We start from the raw sequence: 16083 nt of genomic DNA on the forward strand, positions 1-16083 counted from the left end.
ACCAACATGTTTTGGCTTACTTGTGAGTATTACAAAGACTTTTTAATCTTTGTCTCGAAAGAATTACATTGGTTCATGTCTGGTTCACAATAAATATTTCATCTCACTGATGAGAACAGGTTGCTCAGTTATTTGGTACACCACAGAAGCACTATCCAGGTTATTTTAGATCTATGCATGCACAGTACATGCACAGTAAAAATTCTACAATGCTTGCAAGCTAAAGCTTCAAATTTCACAAACCAAAGCAAAAGCTTCTTGGGTTCTTGATTTTCCAGTCAGTCTTAATTCAAGATTTAGATAATGACCAAAACAATTAAATGCCTGATTTGTTTTCTTCACTGCGTAGCCAGGATGGACACAGTGGTCTCATCAATGGGATCAGCTAGGACTACTTTCCCTAGAGGAAAACACCAGTAGTCACAGACCAGCAGATGGGAATACAAGCTACGCTAATGAATACACTGCAGGATAGTCATTCTGTGTTGTTGCATTATACTGCAGTAAAATAAAAATATTTTGTCTTTTTTCTTATGTCTAGGGTTGCCCTTGTAGAGGGTGAGAAGGCTAGAAATAATGAGAGGTCTCAGAGGTCAAGCCCTCTTTCATGCTATGATGTCTCACTACTGTCTCCTGAGGTAATAAGTAGTATTATGACACAGGAAGGACCAACACTACCTTAATAGCAATTTTACCTATAGTAACTCTAATGAAAAATATCCATGTAGATACACCCTGAATGAACTGTTGACTGCAGCTGGTGAATATGTGTTGTAATTATCACTGCATTAAAAGTCAGAGAAAGAGAGAACTTAAAATTAGAAACTGATGACATCGGGGAAGAGTATAAGCTACTCAAATCAATTTCGATCTAACATGATACTGTAATCCTAGATTCTTTTTGTAATCTACTTACTTTATACCCCAAAGTGAAGCAGATGTTACCCAGGATAGCTCTGTAATCAACTACCAGATGTTTTCCCAGACAGCAGCGAAAAACTAGGCCATTCCCAGCCATGTAATTTGCTCACATTTACAGTATTTTTTACACACATGATTCATATCATAGGTCCCTGGGACACAGGAATGTTATATGCCTGAAGCAAAGTGTAGGAGAGACAGTTACATTAATAACAGGAAAGAAACACACAGAGAAACTGCAGAGTCATCACATGTACTGTGGAGAGGATATTATAGAAAACACCTACACTGACCTCACAACTGCATGTAAATTCCTGTCCTCCCCTACTTCTGTTGTGCACTAGCATGCAACAGCTAAAAAGATAATCCTCCCTAACCTGGGATTAGACAGAAGAGGAGACAAGGGAGATTGATTCAAGTATGCACTTGGTGTCACAAGTGATTACACACTGATACCATTGAAGATGTAGACACAGAGGATGTTAATGCCAGACGACATGTTTTGGAGGATTTATTTGGTCAAGGTACCAACAGTCATCTGCATTTATCTTGTTACACAGAGCAGAAATAGCAAACAAAACAGGTGTGTGGTGGAGGGCTCTGCAGAGGTGCAGTGGAAATTCGAGAGGAAACAAACTCTTCTCCGTTTCAAGGCTGCAAAGAAAAAAATAGAATGCTACAGCCAAATTTTCCTCTGTGTTGCACAGTGTAGACTAATTCACTACAAATCTGAAATATTGATTTACATACTCTATGAACTTTACATATTGAACCAGTCTCACTCTGAAATAGAGGAGAACACTGAACATAGCTATAGTCTGACCTTCAGAAAGAGCACTTTTCTATGAACAGAACAATCAATGGTCTTTTGCTGCTCCTTTTCCCTATGATATAAAAAAAGGTGGTAGTGAGTGCCTGGAATGAAAAACAGAGGACACAGCAGTGTGTCTGTCAGTAGGAACATCTCCAATGCTGACTGACTGGCTGGAGGCAGACAGGGATTCAGCTTTACAAACAACTACCTGGGAATGCCAGGGCTTGTGTGTGCTCAGGTAAGCTCACCTGAATGCCCTTGAATCCTTTGGACACAAGGGGAGAAATGAAGTCTCCCAAAATGCAGTAATTAACTGACGTGGAGTGACAGGAGCAGCCCCTTCTCCACCCAAACACATGCACAGACAGATGTACACACACAGACACATCCAGGCAGATACCAATCACATTCTAAACAACACACTTTCACAGTTATTAAAGAGTCCTCAGGCCTGCTTGTGACCTCTGTCATGGTGTGATAGAAAGGTAGTCTGTGGGCACAGACTTCCTCCAGACCTCTGCCAACGCCACTGTTAGAAAAATAACAGTTTTTCACTGAGGTAAATGCCCCCCCCCCAAAAAAAAATTTAATGGCTTGGTCCATGCTACACTCTTCCCCTCAGCAGCCAGCCTTGTAGATTTTGCCTTGTCTTGTTGTTGACAGACAAACAAACCAGGAGATGTCAGTGTAAACATAACCTTGACAGAGATGATTAATGTGTGTAATTTTAGTCCTCAGCGACTCATTCACAAGCTCAACAAATAGAGGGACATAGATCAGCATAACCTTCAACTTTTTTGCAAAAAGTACCACAAATACAGCTGTAAAGGGTCAAGGTGACAGCTTTCAGGGTTAAAGGGAAACTGATGACAGAGGAGTAACTCATACATAGTCTACAAAGTAGCCAAAATTACAAAGTTATGGACTACACTAAAAAAAAAAAAATTGGTGTAATTTTTTTTTCAATATTGCTGTAATTCTCCTGCAAAAAGGTCAAAAGTAACAGTGTTTTGTGGGAATCCTTTTGTGAATTCATTGTGACACAATAAAAATCCTTGTGTGAATTCATTGTGACACAATAAAAAATAACAAGCATTTTGGGATGTGGCCTGTCATGTTATTTGTGGCAAAATGACTCTTGGGGGTCTTTATGTTGCCTCGGTAATTACCTGAAGCAGAGGCATCTCCTCAGGTTTAAATTAGACATGCATCATTTATCCAAGTAAACAAAACAATTACTCTTGTCTTACTATTTCTCTTGACAGTTAGATAGATAGATAGATAGATAGATAGATAGATAGATAGATAGATAGATAGATAGATAGATAGATAGATAGATAGATAGATAGATAGATAGATAGATAGATAGATAACATTTACTGTAGAAGTCAGCAATGAGCACATATGGTACACATACAACCATACTGTCCACATCACAGCAATTAGCATCGACTCCTTGCATCATACTGACTAGTTGCAACGTAAAAACCACCCAAACTTTTCACTCAAAGGAACTGCCAAGTGCAGTTGGTGAATTTCCCAGGGACCTTGAAGTAAGGAGGAGAATTTTTTTTCCACCGCTGAACATGACAGTGTGCAGCTGTGTGCCAGTGTACACCATGCAGCTCCTCCCCGACCTGACTGTTCAAAGAGCTGAGGCTCTAGGATGTAGGGCAGCTTAAATACTATCAGATGACATTCTGAGAGTATATACCTTCACCAAAGCAAAAGGTTGTCATCAAATCAGGATCAGTTCCAAAATCGAATGGATTGTTCCTCAACATTTGGTTTTTTATCTTCCAATAAAACTTCATCATAATACATACACAACTTCTTAGGTGTACTTGTCAACAAACTTATATTCATTGCATCCTCGGTGGGGGTGAAAGTTTTCATTGACGTGTACTATGTGATCCTTTTGGGTGGGTCAACAAAACTCTTCATAAATTTCTAATGCCATTTATGATTTCTCTTGCAGTATTATGTGGAATGTAACTAGAACAAAACACTTTGAAAACAAAATCTGAAGCTCCTAATTAATCTAAAAACAATATAAACTATTGTAAGCAAGTCTGGGGGCGAAAATAGTCCATATAATTGCCAGTTCCGCCAGAACACAAACACATGATCAAGCATCAAACCAGCAAGAGAGATAAAGTGACATAGATAGAAAAGGACTCCCAGAGAGATCTCTAATCAAAGCCAATAGTGAAGGGACTGACTGAACCTCATAACAAAGGGGCTGTACGTGGGCACTACACTTGCAAGCAGCTCAGGTAAAGAGGAGTCACTGATCAGGAGTCATCCCCTGCATTTAAGTCATCACACATTAGCACCCTATCAACCTGTAGGCGATTATATTAACCTGCCTATTATTCCACTGATGCAACAGACAGTACCAAGTGACTCGAAAAGAAAAAGTGCACAGGGGCCCACAGAGGTACAAGTGGGAAAGAGGGGCCCTATTAGAGAGGTCCTTTGTGCTCACTCATCACCACTGAAGGGGAGCAGAAAGGACGCGCTGTCAGGCACACTGGTTTTGCTAATCAGTAACACTGGCATGATTGCCTCAAACCATTCACTGAGCCTGCTCCTGATTACATATCTACTGTACAGAGAAGTCTTTGCTAATTGTTGCACTAATTACTTGCTAAATCTGTCATTACTTTCTAAATCCAGGGGCCCTAGCATGAAAAAGTAGGTGATCGTGGATGGGGTACTATTAGGGTATTACAGTATGACTACGACGAATGGTAATGCGCCAAACAAAAGTTATCTGTAAAACTATTTTATTTTCTTTGTTTCACTGCATACTAAAATAAAGAACCCATGTGGACGCTTCATGAATTCTCTCCCATCTGAGCAGACATCTTTTAATTGTCTAATTCTTTACAATATAAAGTGTATGGAAGTTTTAGTTTTGCCCTTTTAGAGAGAGGCAAATAGTGAAGTGAGGGCAACTGAACAAGCTAGGAGGCAGGATTTTCAGTGAATCCACCAACTGGTCCTACCCATGCCATAGTTGTTGTTTTTAGCTCAATTCAAGGTGTATGGACAAAGAAGACTTGAATTATAATGGAGATGCATTAGTTTAGTTTTTTGTTTTTTTTTTAATCTTTGGTCTCCATTAGCTTCCAGCAACAAGTATGTGGCTAGTGTTTTTTTTGTATTCCGGATTATTCAAGATGTGCTACAGAGGGGAAAAAATACATGTTTGTGAATTCAACACATCTAATGGTGAGTGGCTGATAAACCAAAAATGACATTAGGATAAATTATTATTTAAACGGTGTACTTTCCACAAAGTATAGATGAAGTGTTTAATAAACTCACCATTGTCCTCAATAGAGAAATGGAAGATGTCATTTGTTGCGTTGTCACCATCCTTCAGAACATAGCATATGTTCATATCGTCTATTTCAGCTGAAAGAGAGAGACATTTGCATCGTTTCATTTGGCTTAGATGACAAGTTGGCAAATCTGCTCAATTTGGACTTGACAGACTATTTGTCACAAAACACTCCGGAGCCCCGTTGTAAGAAAAACAAAGCTGAGGCTACGTGATCTAATGTTCATGCTGTAACAAGGACTCTATATCTATCAGACATCTCAATGACACTGAACATAAAGAATAGCTTTAGTGTTTAGGTTCCATCAAACAGTGAACTGCCAGACTGGCTACTTTATAGCCTTGGAGTTTGGAGTGTGTGAAGTTCACAGCCCAGGCTACCTCCAATATTTAGTGTCAAAACATTTGCCTTCAAAGGGACTGATGCATAAAATGCATTGCCACCACATTCAAAAGCCTTGGAGATAAGGTCTTTATTTACAGTCTGTTTACTCTTATGAGAACTCTTGAAATATTGAAGAGGCCTCCTGGGGAAACCATCTCTCTGTGGCACAGTAAATAAAAGAATGGAATACATGAATAGTGACTGTACACTGATGCTGACCCTGAAACTTAGCATTTGCCATGACAACCCTGTTTGGTTGAAATTTAACTTCCATAAATGTGTTTCAAAGCTTGTGGTCAGTTGTGAGCCTCACCATGCCCGTAACATAAAAATACTACTCTATTAATAAACAAAGCACCTTCAACTCTCTCAGTAAGTGAACTACATTAGCCACATTTTTGAAATCCAGCCACCCTGAGGCACTGGCATATTTCATCTCTTTAAAGAGGCCATCCTTCTAAAAAAGATAAGTTTGGATTTTCATGAACCAGGAGAGGGCAAATTAAAGAAATTGTGAATTCATACAAAGTGAGCGGAGTCTCTGCGAAAACCTGTTAAAGAAAAATTTAAGGGAATTGTGAGGCTAATTGACATCCACCTACCTTGTGTGAAGCTGGTGATTGTTGCATTTCCTTTGCCAAGGTTGATCAGGTAGCCATGCTCTGGGGTAACAGTAATCCTAAAGATCACCAAATCCTGAACGCTGTCTCTGTCCTCTGCTTTAAGGGTTTTACTGGTGATCACAAACCCCAGGTGACCAGTCTCCAGAATGCGCAACGTTGGAGCTCCCTTGTTCACAACAATCTGCGGTACTCCATTATCCAGGGGAAGGACAGTAATCTTCATGACTTGAGGTTTACGGGTCTCAAATACTGTATCAGGAAAGACGTAGAAGTCCGTGTGAGTTCCATCAGTGACCGTGAAGGAGAAACTGTCCTCAGCATTCTCGGTGCCATCATGTTTGTAGCTGATCATGTTCTCATTCAGGTCCTGCTTTGTGAAGGAGGTGACAGGCCGAGTGTTGTTAAAGAGCAGGCGACCATGAACAGGGATTTGAGTAACTGTGAACTTCAGGAGGCGGTCAACGGTGTCTCTGTCTTCCACTGTTAGCTCAAAAGGTGTGATGAGTTTGTTTTCTCCTTCTGTCACAGCCAGGCCATGAACTGTCACTACAGGCTTTTTATTGTCAACATCAGTGATTGATATGCGGAAAGTGCGGAACACAGGGTTGTAGCCATCAGTCACTTCAAACTCAAAGTTGTCCATTTTCACTTCGTCATCAGCAGTGTGGATATAGTAGATTTTGTTGCCCGCTAACTGAAGCTGAGTGAAGGATGAGATGGGCATCCCTGGTATGTCTGTGCACTCCAGGTGTCCTCTCATTGGAGCCCGGGTGATTGTAAAAACCAAGTGTTCATCTGGGCTGTTAAGGTCACTGGTACTGAGCAGGTCTGTTGTTAAAGTAACCCTTCCACCCTCTTTTAGGGACACACCTTTACTGATTACATCTGGGAAAACCATATCAATGCCACCTACTGTGACATAGAAATATCTATCAATCAAAGGATTTATGCCATCTGTCACATCAAATTTGATGAGGTCTCGAATGCCTTCTTGCCCATTATGTATGTAAATGATCAAACCTTGGTCTAAGTCATTCTGTGTGAAGTTCATCCCCACAGTTATATTTTGTAAGATCCCGGAAGGCATTGCTCTCTGCAAATAACCCTGACCAGGCCCATAGCGAATTATGTAAGTAAGCGTGCTATCCTCCGAGTCCAGATCCATTGCTTTTAAAATGTTGTTATTTATGACTTTCACATCACCTACCTCTATTTCAAGGCCATCATTGATTGCAATTCTCGGGGTTTCATCATCCACAGGGATAATCATAACTATTACTGTTTTCTCCACACTGAACTTTCCATCTGTGAGAACAATATCAAAGCTGTCCTCTGTGGTTTCAGAGTCATCGTGCTCATACACAATGCTGGAAGCCTCCCTGATCTGATCCAAGGTGAAGTTAGAGACAGGGACAGTGCCAGTAGTGAGCTGATTGAGAATAAATCCATGTTTGGGGGGTGTGGTAATAACAAATGTGAGCTGATCAGAGGGCAGATCTGCATCTGCGCCATTCAAAATGGGAGTGTCGATGACTATGTTCATGCCCTCCATAACAACAAACTCTCTCATGTAAATCTCAGGCTTTTCATCATTAGAGGGGATTATGGAGATAGGGAAAAAGTGCCTTTCAGAGAAATTGATGCCATCAGAACATCTGAACGTAAACCTGTCCTCCACTGGCTCGACTCCTTTGTGAATGCTTTGAACGTAATGAATGTGATTCTGTCTGATGTCCTTTATGGTGAATGCACTAATAGCTGTCCCAGACCTGGATTTCTCTGAGCCTGGAGCTGGGGAGATATTTTCCACATACCCTGAAGTTGGCTGCACAATGATTGTGCAAAGAAGATCCTCATTGGGTGTGTCAACATCATCTGCACTTATGTGAAGAATCTGAATGACATTCTTTTCTCCCTCAAGGACACTGAACTGTGGCCCCACAAAGACCTCTGGAGCCTGGCTGTCCAAGGGAAGAATAGTTACATGCACTCTGACACCTGTGATCTTATTACCACCAACAGTCCACTCATCTGACATGTCAGTCAGAGTGAGATTGAACAAGTCCTCCTTTGTGGACTGGCCGATCTCCCCGCTGGTATGTGCGTAGACCACATGTCCATTGATAATATCAGCCTGAGTAAATGTCCTGGATGGGATGCCTCTAACCAGGATTTCACCTAATGATGGCGCGTCCTCCACAATGAAGGTCAATCGGAGGTCATCTGTGTCCTCATCTCTACCCTGAATTACATTACTTGTAATTTCTGTTGCCCCATTTTCCAGCACATCTATATAAGATCCAATTGTGCCCGCTGGGAGACTGATAATTGGAGTCTCATCATCAATAGGCTTCACATTAATCTTTACAGTAATTGGAACGACGTGGACCCCATCACTGACATCTATTTGTACTGAATCCACTGTTGATTCATCTCCATTATGTATGTAGGAAACTCGACTGTTTTCAATATCCTCTAAACTGAAAGTGTCTCCTTTGGTCATGTCAGTGAATGTAAACTGGATCTGTCCATGCAGGGGAGGCTGAGTAACAGTAAAGGATATCTGTTTGCTGTCTGTGTCTGTGTCTGAGGTGTACAGCTCACCACTGGTAATGGTATGTGTGCCACGTTCAAACACAGTAAATCCAGAGTTGGTGATTTGAGGTGGTTGGTTGTCCACAGGCTTTAGGAATATAGTGAAAACATCCTCCATGCTGTTTCCAGAAACATCTTCCACAATGTATCTAAACTGCAAAACATGTGTGGTAATTCCAAGCTCAAGATCTGGTGGTTTGTAAGCAATTTTATGATGGTTTATTTGTGCCTGAGTGAAAGTGGTAACTTCAGTGTTTGGCTTTTCAGTTAACACCAGAGATCCCAGTACAATAGGGCTGTTCTCATCTGTATCCGTTGGTGGTTGAATGATTGAATATTTCAGATCCCGATCCTCCGAGTCCAGGTCAGTGTAACGAAGGAACTTCTTTCGGAAAGAAGTCAGCTGGTACTCATGAACAGTCATTTGCAGAGTTGTACCAGGGTATAGTTCAGGTGGGAGGTCATCAACAGGGAGAATCTTAATGATAAATGAAGTCTCACCTGATTGGTTTGGAGGGTCATTGTCATCTTGAACTCTAAACACAAACTGATCCATGATTGTGCTGGTGCTGTGGGGCCCAATGTGTTTGTAGAACAGTTTACCATCAGTTATGTCCTGCTGCAGCCACTCACTCACTGTTTTCTCATACATTTCGTCCTCTGTATTAAACTTCCATGTCGATGGGTCCTCAGGGGCCTCTGACTGACGCAGCAGCACCTTCCCAATTGTGGAAAAGGGAGGCTCAATAGTGAATTTTATGGTCGAATCCTCTGAGTCTATGTCTGCGGCACTGAGCATAAGTGATGAGATTGGGATCATCTGGCTTTTAAATAAAACCAAACCAGTGTTGGCATTGATTATAGGAGGCTCATCATCAGTTGGCACAACAGTGATTGGAAACAGAAATTCTACCTCATGTGAGCCATCTGTCATTCTGAAAATGATATTGTCACTGTATGTGTCACTGCCATCATGCTGATAAATTACTGCTCCAACGTTTAGGTCAGCTGGGGTGAAAAATTTCCTCCTGGAGCCAAGAACAGTTAAGTCTCCATGTCTTAGGCCATTAATTACAGTGATTTGTACTTTTTCTAAATTGTCTTCATCACTGATTTCCAGATTTTGTGAACTAGACAGAGGCCTGGACTGACCCTCATACAGTAACTGCCCGGTATTTTTTGTCACCACAGGGGCCAAAGTGTTCATGGGCTTGACAACAATCATGAAAGCAAAAGGATCTGACACCGCCCCCTCTGTGTCCACAACCTCAAACTCAATCTGGAAAATCCGCTCAATGTCTGAATCCACAGCAGGGGGTTTGTAGGCGATTTTCAAGTCTTTGAGGTCGCCTTGATAAAATGAGGTTATTGGTAAATTCCTGTCATCCGTGCTCACTATGTAGCCCTCCTCATATGACAGGGCAGAAGTAATGTTGAAAATTAATTCATCTGGATTAGACTCAACATCCTCTGCAGCCAGCATATCCATGGTTATCGCCGTCATGACAAACTGGTCCACTTCCATCATCATCATTGCCACAAAGCTGGGTTTGGGAGCTGTGTTCTCCTCTCCATCTTTAATCCTCACCAAAATTTGAAAAAATTCCTGCTTGAGCAAGTTGCCTTCTTTATCATGTAACTCCACAAGCATGGGGACATAGTCTCTGTTTGGTGACTTCAAAGCAAATGTGTGCTGGTAACGGATGTTTAGTTTAATGAATTCATCACAGTCCACCATTTTTCCAAGGCTGCTCTCATCAACAAGTCTCCCATACCTTGGCAGCGAGCTGCCACTGGAGAGAGAGGCTATTTTACATTGATGTGCGCCTCTATCATAGGTAAATTCTAACACTCGTCTATCGATGGGGTTGCTTGTGCCTAGCACTTTCTCAACAATGAGTGGCATATTTTTGGTTATCACTTCCAGCTGTGTGAATATGACTTCTACCTCCATCATAAAAGGTATGATGATGGTATCCGTTTGGGTGTCATACCTGAGTTGTAATTTCACTCTGTCCCTCGGAGGACTCCTGGAGCCAAAGTGAGAATATTTCACGTCGTTGGGGCCAAATTCACACGGAAACTTTTTCGGAGACAAGGATCCAGGCCTTTGAGAGAGGGGATCGTTATCCAGGACTGTAATGCTGCACCTATCACCGGGTTGAACTTGAATAACCAAATCGTTGATGGGATCAATGTAGACAGATCTCCCGAAAGGCACGCGGATCCCATTATTGGCAACCAATACTGTGTCCTCTGACAGTTCGGACCTCAAGGCATAAGATAACCCATAGCTGTCAAAAACCTGCACAAACGCATCACTTGTCAGAATCACCGCAAGGAGAATCAAAGCAGTCCCGTGCAGATGCGGAGGTGTAATCCAAGCCATTTGAAGTGACGCGCTGAGCTTTACGCATGCAACCGGGTAAACTAACGGTTAAAGTTTCAAGAATATAATTCAGAGTAGATTAATATCACGCACCTACTGGCGCCGATGTGCACCATTCTCTCGCAGCAGCTGTACACTGATAACCTAAACTTCATGCCCCTACTTTGATGGAGTAAGGAGAGTCACGCCTTCCTCTCAGCTGATTGGTTCATATCTCCACTGGAATGTGTTTGTCAGGTTTTAAATGGACGTGCCATGCGTCATTCTGATGAGACAAGGCGAACCTCATCAGGCTGGATAAAGGTATGGAGATGAAATTAGCAGGGGGATTGTCGAAGGATAAGGAAATGACCCAAAGCCCACTGTATCTAAAGAAATATTTCAAATTACATCATTAAGACGCCTCAACGAAAACAAGGCTTGCTTGCAAATGTTTATTTAAAACTCCAATAAAAGACACTGACTTACTTCAATTCGTAAGAGGCAGAAATAATGAATCGGAATCTCAACTGTGAACACTTTTGACTGAAAGCCTTTTTTTTACGAGAAAAGCTTTGTCTCCCTCTCGTGGTTTTCACTCCCGCACGTGGAGACGCCTGTCTCTCTCTCTCTCTCTCTCTCTCTCTCTCTCTTTCACGCACACGCACACGCACACACAATTTGTTTAAGAAATTATTCATCTTCAATGTGATAACTTTTTTAAAATTTTCATCTTATTCTTCATGAAAATAAGGTTGGGAGTATTCAGTCTTGAAATGCTGCATTGACAAGTTATTGTGTACTCTACTGTACACATGGAGTACAGTCACAATAGATAATAATGGTCTATTTTTGCTTTTACACTCTGCACAGGCACAAGAGGAAGTGCTGTAGAAATTGTGACTTTGCATTTAATTCTTTGCTACAATACACCTACTTTTCTCCCTCAATCCACTCTGAAAGCGCACGTCAAAATTTTGGTTCGTTGGAGTCATCTTGTGACATTTTCCGATTTCCTGTTATGCTGCTTTCTCGTCACACAGGTCCTCCAGATGTCAGACACGTCCCCCAGCAGAGCATTCCCCCCTGACTCTTGACAAGCCCAGTCATGATCCAGCATCTCTCCGCACCCCTCATCTGGAGAACGATTAAAAGGACACCCACATAGACGTTGTGCAGCAAACTCGGGTAGGTCATTAGGACTGCTCAGTTAAGGAAGAGATAGTCATGGAAATGGTCTCTTTATAGTGTTTCTGCACTCTTTTCACTTTCATCTGAAAAAAGCCTTTCTTTTTGCACAGTTGTGGCATTCATGGTATTTATTGTACATTGGTACGGACACAGCTGTTCTGTGTTTGCCACACACAGCTTTGTTGATGAACACAAATACCCATGTGCCAGACATAAATTGTGTTCCCTTGTGCTTGATATTTCCAAATACTATATGACTTCCATTAGTCTCTAATGGCTCATTTTAGATGCTTTTCATCTCTTGCACAAACTTCCTGGTCCAAACATCATGTCTGTACCTACCTACAGTTGTGGATTAATGACATACAAACCATCTTGCAGCTGGCATGTGTTGAAATTGGTACACAGTAGCTGCCATAACAAACAGTGCAGTCGAGGTGCACTGGACACTGTTGACAGGGTCCAATTATAAATATAGCCAAGCAAACTGCATGGCAAAGCCCCCCAGGCCCTGACAGCTCCCAGTTACAAGAGAAAATGAAAAAGAAGATGAATAAAACTTTCTGACAGCAGCAATGGCAGAGTGGGAATTGGATCATATCCAAACCTTCAGGCTTGTTTTTGAGGCGAAGGCGAAGTTTTATGATATTCTGTCATATCACATTTATATCAAATTTGTTGCGAATGACCTATCATGTTTGGAAGATAGAACCACCGGGTCCATAAAGAAGGTGAAAATACGAGTTGCACCCCCGATGTTCTTGTGATTTATTGTGGGGGCAAAGGTGGAAAAGATGATGGGGTTAAGCTGAAATATTTCCCCTCTTCTCACATTTGATACCTCTAACAAATGCATTTGTGTATGCATAATGTCATTTTGTGAATGATGCTTGTTTTCCCTCTGCAGTGATAGATCTCTCTTTAGATTATGTCTAAGAGTAATGTCTTGTCATACTTCTAGGAACTACAATCTATTGGATTTCCATTTATGTAAATAGCCATTCATACGTATGTTCAGATTTTTTATAAGAATAAATAAATATAGTTAGGTTTCTCATTCATTGAAAGTTCTCTCTGTGCCAATCCTATAACAAAGTATTTAAAACTGATTCCTTTGGGGTATATTTTCTTAGTTAGCTTTTCGAAACTCGGGTGATAAAATCTCTCTCTCCAAACAGCCCAAAGATAAGAACAGCTCAGAAGAAAACAACGACAAAACTGTTTGCTAAGATGCATCTGTAAACTAATAATGCCCTGTTGTGCCTGATGTTTATCGCAGGGCTAACTTTCATTTTCCTTTCAGCTGAATGCCCTGCCTTGTCATCACACACCAACAGGACATATACTGGGAGGCATGCATTCCCTGCTGTCAGTGACACCATTGTTATTATGACCGTGTTAGCGGAGATATACATCATGTAAGGCGCCTTGAGCTCTGAGAGGTGACATCATCAAGTCAACCTGATACTGAGATAATGAGGTGTCAATGGACCATCTGTGCTCAGCTGCCAGACAACCCCGTACCCTCATAATATTAACTACGCTCTTTTTATTAAGATTAACATTTCTTACATCATACAGTACATACCAGTGTGTTGGAGAATAGTCTAAAACCAAAACTTAATTAACATTTTTGTATCAGATGTAATTTAGATTCATGAAATACATTAAGATATTTCATTTGCAATGCTACTCAAAACAGTCCAAATTAATACAACTGCTATTTTTAAATAGGCCATACATTGCAACTGATCACTGGAAATGCTCCTGATGAGTATCTCCTTCTGTATCACCTCACTGTTTGGGATTGTGTTGCCAAAGTAACGCCATTGTCTCAGTTGTTTGGAATTATCAGACCTATTTTTGTAGGGGATAATAACATTGTAGGGGGGCTCTCTGAGGTCATTAGGCTATTTTGGTTCATTGTGTGTCTGTGAGTGACAATGCTTTTCCTGGTTAGAGGGGGAATGTTCACAGCATGTTCTCAGAAGACGTCCCCTATAAAAGTAAATTTTGTAACCTATAGAAACCCAACTCCCAGCCAGCAGACAGCCAAATCCATCTTCCCCAGCTTATGTTACTCTTGGGATGCTACAGAGGCAGCAGAACCAGTCAAGTTTAATCATATTGTTTATTTGCTCTCAAATTCCCCAGGTGTTTATGGGCTCATATTTTAAGACTGTAACATATTGCCAGAGCAATCATGCTGATACCAAAGAAGTCAAATTAATTTTATTTACAGCTTACTTTTAACAAATAGGTTCAAGGTAAAATGCTTTTGGGGAAAACAGAGGAGTAGAAAGAAAAGATTAAATGTAAGGATAGTCTAACCAAGAGCAGGCACATTGCGTGTATGAGGAAAAGCTTGAGTTTTAAGCCATCTTAGTGAGGACTTTTAAGGGCTTGTTTCTCACTTTCTTGGACACCTTCAGATAGTTTAAGTATTGATTTAAGTGTTAAGATTGAAATTTGATTCAGTTTAGATTTTACACAATAAGAGATTGAATAATTGCCACAAAAATAAAAATGTAAAACATTTGCAAAGATGCATACAGTATAACCCTTACAATCAAAAGACAAGACTTTAAATTAAATGCAATGCTGAGGCCAAGTATTTGCATGTGCTAAAGGACATTGAAACTGTCTCCATTTTTTTTTCGTTAAACTGTCTTATAATGGCAGTGCTTAAGGATGCAAGTAAATGCCAACCAAGGCATTTAACTAATTCCAACTATTCATCCGTAACACAGAATTGTGCCTTTGACTTCAGAATTTGAAATGTTATTAAAAACTCCAAATGTTGGGCTTCCTGTGGAGGTGTGGTCACCTACAAGCCAAAGGGCACATTATTTAATCGGATTGCTGCCAAATACCCCGCAGGCCTTCCTTCTCCTGATGAGTTTTAAAACTGAGAGGCACTTCACATGTATGCCCACCCCGTGAGCTGAACTCATTTATACTGCGTACAAAGAAATCACCTGCTGGAAGTCACTGTGTGATATCTGGACCTTGTCAAATCAGCAGCAGTTTGACGATGATGTATCAAATGTGATTACCAGAAACCAAAAGTGCAAATGATTGCAGGAAATTCAGGTTTGCTGTTGTCAACAAAAATAGTGGACAATTCAAAAGAACAAGTTTGATGATATGCTCAAAATGTCAATGAATTAAAGGATTATACTCTTGTATGTTATGGGCTTTCGGACAAATGAATGCAGCTTAGCCTCCTCAACCTTCTAACAGTCTAGAGGAAACAGCACATGAAAAGGTGCACACAAAGCCAGGCCAGTAATGCTTTCTCTCAAACTAAATTTCACTCTGTTAATTATATTGGTCAAGATTTATTTTTTCGAGAAGGGACCATGCACATTTTGTTGGATGTAGCTCGGCATAATACAACTTACATTTACAAAGTGACAGGCTCTCTGTGAGTGCCTTTTGTTCCAATATTTGGGGCGGGGGCGTCTCAAATATTTCTACGTCCCCCTGCCAAGCTGTAATTGACTTAAGCTTTCCATTAGTTCCAAGTTGCCAAAGTCATCCGTCATCTGTTAGAGTTAACTGTTGTAACAAGGTGCTTTTTTATGCGTCATGGTAGATTTGAGTTTTAGTTATGAGACTTAAGGATGATTTTTAACCCCCTACCTCTGCGGTGTGCAACACAAAACATACATACACAACAAGAAACACGCACGCACGCACGCACACACACACACACACACACACACACACACACACACACACACACACAACCCGTTGGCTGACAGCCCTAATCAGCACCAGTAGACAAACTGACAAACTCTTGCTCATTTTTGTCAGGTGATGGGGTGTTGCTGA

The 16083-nt window shown here is 41.0% G+C and overlaps 1 protein-coding gene across 1 annotated transcript in view; it reads right to left on the bottom strand.

Moving 5' to 3' along the window:
* The window catches only part of frem2b (FRAS1 related extracellular matrix 2b), a 54357-nt gene extending 43132 nt beyond the window's left edge, over positions 1-11225 (bottom strand). Inside the window, exons 1-2 of the mRNA XM_086216530.1 lie at positions 6072-11225; positions 5069-5158 (exon numbers count right to left, since the gene is read on the bottom strand). Coding sequence (XP_086072656.1) covers positions 5069-5158; positions 6072-11076 — 5095 coding nt within the window. The 5' untranslated portion in view covers positions 11077-11225. The remainder of the gene's footprint in view (positions 1-5068; positions 5159-6071) is intronic.
* Between the last annotated feature and the right edge of the window lie 4858 nt (positions 11226-16083).

Source organism: Aulostomus chinensis, chromosome 10 (assembly GCF_037954235.1).
Source record: "Aulostomus chinensis isolate RoL2024-O1b breed Wild chromosome 10, RoL_Achi_v1.0, whole genome shotgun sequence".
Classification (NCBI taxonomy): Eukaryota; Metazoa; Chordata; class Actinopteri; order Syngnathiformes; family Aulostomidae; genus Aulostomus; species Aulostomus chinensis.